At 39.4% G+C, this 4,594-nt stretch overlaps 1 protein-coding gene across 1 annotated transcript; it reads right to left on the bottom strand.

Annotated features, from left to right (window-relative positions):
- Nucleotides 1-979: 979 nt before the first annotated feature.
- On the bottom strand, nucleotides 980-3,573 carry LOC117323206 (Fanconi anemia group M protein-like). Its single transcript, XM_033878262.1, has one exon. The coding sequence runs from the start codon at nucleotides 2,837-2,839 to the stop codon at nucleotides 1,079-1,081; it is 1,761 nt and encodes a 586-aa protein (XP_033734153.1). The 5' UTR covers nucleotides 2,840-3,573; the 3' UTR covers nucleotides 980-1,078.
- Between the last annotated feature and the right edge of the window lie 1,021 nt (nucleotides 3,574-4,594).

The following is a 4,594-nucleotide window of genomic DNA, read 5'->3' as shown; positions in this document are numbered from 1 at the left end:
TATTTAAGGATAAGTACAGTACTAAACTTTCACACTAGAGTAGGGGGCTTATTTAAGGATAAATACAGTACTAAATTTCACACTAGTGTAGGGGGTTTATATAAGGATAAGTACAGTACTAAACTTTCACACTAGAGTAGGGGGCTTATTTAAGGATAAGTACAGTACTAAATTTCACACTAGGGTAGGGGGTTTATATAAGGATAAGTACAGTACTAAACTTTCACACAAGGGTAGGGGGCTTATTTAAGGATAAATACAGTACTAAACTTTCACACTAGGGTAGGGGGCTTATTTAAGGATAAATACAGTACTAAACATTCACACAAGGGTAGGGGGCTTATTTAAGGATAAGTACAGTACTAAACTTTCACACTAGGGGAGAGGGCTTATTTTAGGATAAATACAGTACTAAACTTTTACACTGGGAGGTGTCTTATTTAAGGATACCCTTTGATCTCTTGACTAGAATATATGATCATGAGGATCCATCCAGAACTTCTTGCAAAACTATCAATAACTATTGTGTATGGATGGTAATCCCTGTGGGTGAATTTAACAGCCCATCATTTGATGATGGCGAATATGTGAATTTAACAGACCATCATTTGATGATGGTGAATATGTGAATTTAACAGCCCATCATGATCATTTGATGATGGCTAATATGTGAATTTAACAGCCCATCATGATCATTTGATGATGGCGAATATGTGAATTTAACAGCCCATCATGATCATTTGATGATGGCGAATATGTGAATTTAACAGCCCATCATGATCATTTGATGATGGCGAATATGTGAATTTAACAGCCCATCATGATCATTTGATGATGGCGAATATGTGAATTTAACAGCCCATCATGATCATTTGATGATGGCGAATATGTGAATTTAACAGCCCATCATGATCATTTGATGATGGCGAATATGGAACAAATCTTAAATTAGTGATAAAACAAAAATCTTAAATCAAAATTATCTGAAAATAGTTTGTATTCAGGAAATTACTCACATAATTTCAAGACAACACATTTTAATTAAATTAAAAGATCCCTATTTGAATTAGTTGCACTACTAGCCATAACTAGTAGGTAACATTTGTACATCAAAGTTTCTCCTCACAAAACTGTACACCTCCTCTGCCCGCTTTTCAGACATACAACCTTTAGTCCTAATGGCCTTTTCACTGGCGGACAGAAAGTCTTTTATCGTCCTGAAGTTGTGGGCGAGGTTAAGACTGTGGACGTATGTAAGTCTGGGAATGGAGGTATAGAACTTTATATGTTGCTGTTTTTTATCACTAACATTGATCGGGACATTGATGGCCATGTTTTTCCTCATCTCCAGCATACAGAGGTCAGCCAGTATGGCTGCAGTGTCCAGCTGACCAGCAGTGAAGTACATTTTTACAGTTGAGTTGATTAACTGGACAATAGTTTTGTCCACATATTTGGTCCAATGAAGGAGTCGATTACCTCCCTTATCGGTACCCTTCACTGGGTCAGATTCTATAATCAGACATGGCCGGTCGTACAACTCACATAATTGCTGTATACGGTCAATCAGTTTGGCCCGATTTGACCCATTGGTGAATTCTGACCACACTTTTCGATCAACTCCCATTCGGTTGCTGACCACATAATCACACCCAGCCAGCTGGGCGACTATCACAGACAAATTATGTTTGAAGCGGAGTTCTGAAACGATGTTCTGAGAACCGTTTATCTCCCTGGAGTCGACAAATATCACAGATTTATTGTTGTTGTCAGTAGAAGAACTAGGTAACAGGAAATCATCAGCACTCGGCCTATCACAGTTTAACTTTATTGCCTCATTTGTCCTTGAAATACTAGCACCACTTTTAATCACAGATAATTCAGAAGTTTTGTTTCTGTCCAGTGTCTTTTCTGCCATTCTTCTTTTGAATTCCTCCTGTTTCTCTTTCTGTTTTTGCAGTCGCTGTAAACGTATTTGTTCAGCTGTTAAAGCTGTTGTATTCGACCCAGAAACAGATCTGTCTGCAGCCTGTCGACTTGTATTCAACCAAGCATCCGATTCTTCCCCATTATCATGCTGTAGACCAGTGACATGAGTAGATTCCGATGGTCCATTGGTATGTCGTGACTCTGCCTTGGACTGTAATTCCGACATACAACTTGTGGTCACATTATTTCTTTTAATCCTTGTCATCAGTGATGGGATGACATCCTGTGTCTCTCCATCAGGGGAGATAACTCTAACAGGGGAGGTAATTTTACACTCCTCCTCACTTGTACTACTGGACAGGAGTACTCTTCCCCTTCGTTTAACAGCCGACACACGGGGTGTCTGTACTGTTGTCACTTCACACTTATAGCTGTCCTCCTCACTAGAAGAATCAGACATTTTCCTAATTCTTTTCCTCCCAGTCACACTTTTCACAGCCCCTTTCTTTCTAATGACTGCTGGTTTTGACCAACGAGTCCTCCGTCCTACATAGGTAATATCTGGATCTTGTAAAACAGTAACTTCGTCCTCCACGTCGACACAAGTTTCCTCAAAATCATCACCCACACAAAAGCTGTCTTCCATATAATGAGAATCCTCATAGTTTTGGGGTTGGGAGAATACATCCATTTTGTCTTGGTTATATTTCAGCCGAAATTTGCCGCCAACTAATGGACTTCTGACAGATTTGAGATAAAATGCATGCATGTCCTCTGTTCGTCCTTGCGACATCTGTGTCGCTTCACCAATGAAACTGTCCTCCATTTCATCCATGTCACTCCCATCATCCTCATCGTCAGAAACATTTTCATCATCATCTGACACATCAGCCTCAGCATGAATGAACATGTCAGCTGGAGATTTTGATTTTGTCCTTCGCTTGACAGTTTTCCTTTCCTCCTCTGACGACCTATTTCTTGATATTGATGAAATAGCAGGTTTATTCCTTTTCAAAACAGAACTGTCATCAGCAAAGTCGTCATCATCATTAAATTCTTCTGGAAGTTTAAATGATACATTAAATTTCAGTTTCTTTGCTTTTCCATTTTTGTCTTTTGTCAAACTTGAAGTGTGTGCACTAGATTTCTCTGCATTTGGCAGAGCACCTGGTGTCCTGAATGGAGTCGTTTGATTGTCTAGATGCCTTCGGCTTTGTGTAAAAACAGGTGACGGTGAATCTATAATTGCTGTCCTTCGTTTTTTCCTGACGATAATATCATCGTCGGACTCAGGGAGAGAGAAATTGATCAGGAATCGGAGACCTTTCTAACAACGGTGAAGGACCTCCACTTCCTCCATGTCTGTCCACATCGTGTGTTACAACCTCGAGTGGCTCCAGCTGACAGTTAGGTGTCCTGGAATCTTGTCGTGATGTTGTATGTGTAGGTGTCTGCAAGTTTATTGGTGATGTTTTCGGTATATAACCATGTATTGGAGATAAGGTAGAATCAGATGTGCTATCACTGAAATTGTGATTTTTCTCATCCAAGTTTCCGTCAAATCTCTCTGTAAACATCACCGATTCTTTTGTAGCTTCATTACTATTGTTGACATTGGGTTCGTTGACACCGTCCAGAGATTTATGAGCAGGAATTTCAGGAGAATCCAATGGAGTCTTATTTTTTCTATTGCTCATGGTTTTGTCTGTGGGAGCTTTGTCATTTTTAAATGTACCTACGTTTAAATCCATCTCATTATATCTTTCAGGATGTTTCTTGCTTGTATCATTTTTTGTTGTCGGATGCATAGAGCTTTTACTACCAATCATTATCTTTGAAAAACTAGCTTTTTCCTTGTGTTTTGATAACTGGATTAAGTACAGAGAATTCCTCAGAGTCTTCATCAATTGTACTCATACCAACAATCACTTTGTCTGACTTCATGTTAGACACATCAGTACTGTCCGACTTTTCTTTAGATGTATTATTGGAAACACTTGTGGAGTCAAATTTTGTCGATAACGATTTCCTGCTTTTGAGCAGACTCTGACTTAGACTGGCAGAAAAAGATTTCTGGGAAAAAGACGGACTAGCACAGGGCGAGGGAGGTATGATGTCCTCATCAATGTTGAAACCCAAATCAAAATGAGGCAAATCAAACGAGTCCTTACTACACTCATCTGAACTGTCACCTCTATCCTTGCTTGGTTGAAGGTTAGCATTTGTAGACTTTTGCTTGGAGGCCTTATCGAGTTCTTGTATCTCGACATCCTCTGTACAGTCACTTTTTTCACGAATTTTCTGACGACCTTGCCGTGATTTATGAATTTCTCTTTCAGATTTCTCACAATCTAATATATTTTCTGGTAAATTGTTTACAGTTTTCTTTTCCTGATCTGGGTTCATAAAATTCCCTGAATTCTCCGACAGAAGTTCATTACTGTCGTGCACACATGCCAACGCTTGTGTGAATGTATACTGAGTTGGTGAGACAGTGGAGCTCCTCTGTGTTTTAACAGCTAACAGCATTTCGTTATCGTATGTGTCATCAAACAAAGACACGTCAGCTGATCTACATGGCACATTGTTATCTGGAACAGGAGGCGAAATCATTTGATTCTCCACAGCTGACTTTACTCTGCTTTTAGTTATACACACCTTGACT

Source organism: Pecten maximus, chromosome 3 (genome assembly GCF_902652985.1).
Source record: "Pecten maximus chromosome 3, xPecMax1.1, whole genome shotgun sequence".
In the NCBI taxonomy this organism is placed as follows: Eukaryota; Metazoa; Mollusca; class Bivalvia; order Pectinida; family Pectinidae; genus Pecten; species Pecten maximus.
Note: the sequence above shows the minus strand (reverse complement) of the source record. Positions and strands in the feature narration are given on the sequence as shown.

What these genes read in the sequence shown, in the direction of transcription:
- LOC117323206 (XM_033878262.1), bottom strand. Translation starts at nt 2,839, where the DNA reads ATGTTCATTCATGCTGAGGCTGATGTGTCAGATGATGATGAAAATGTT.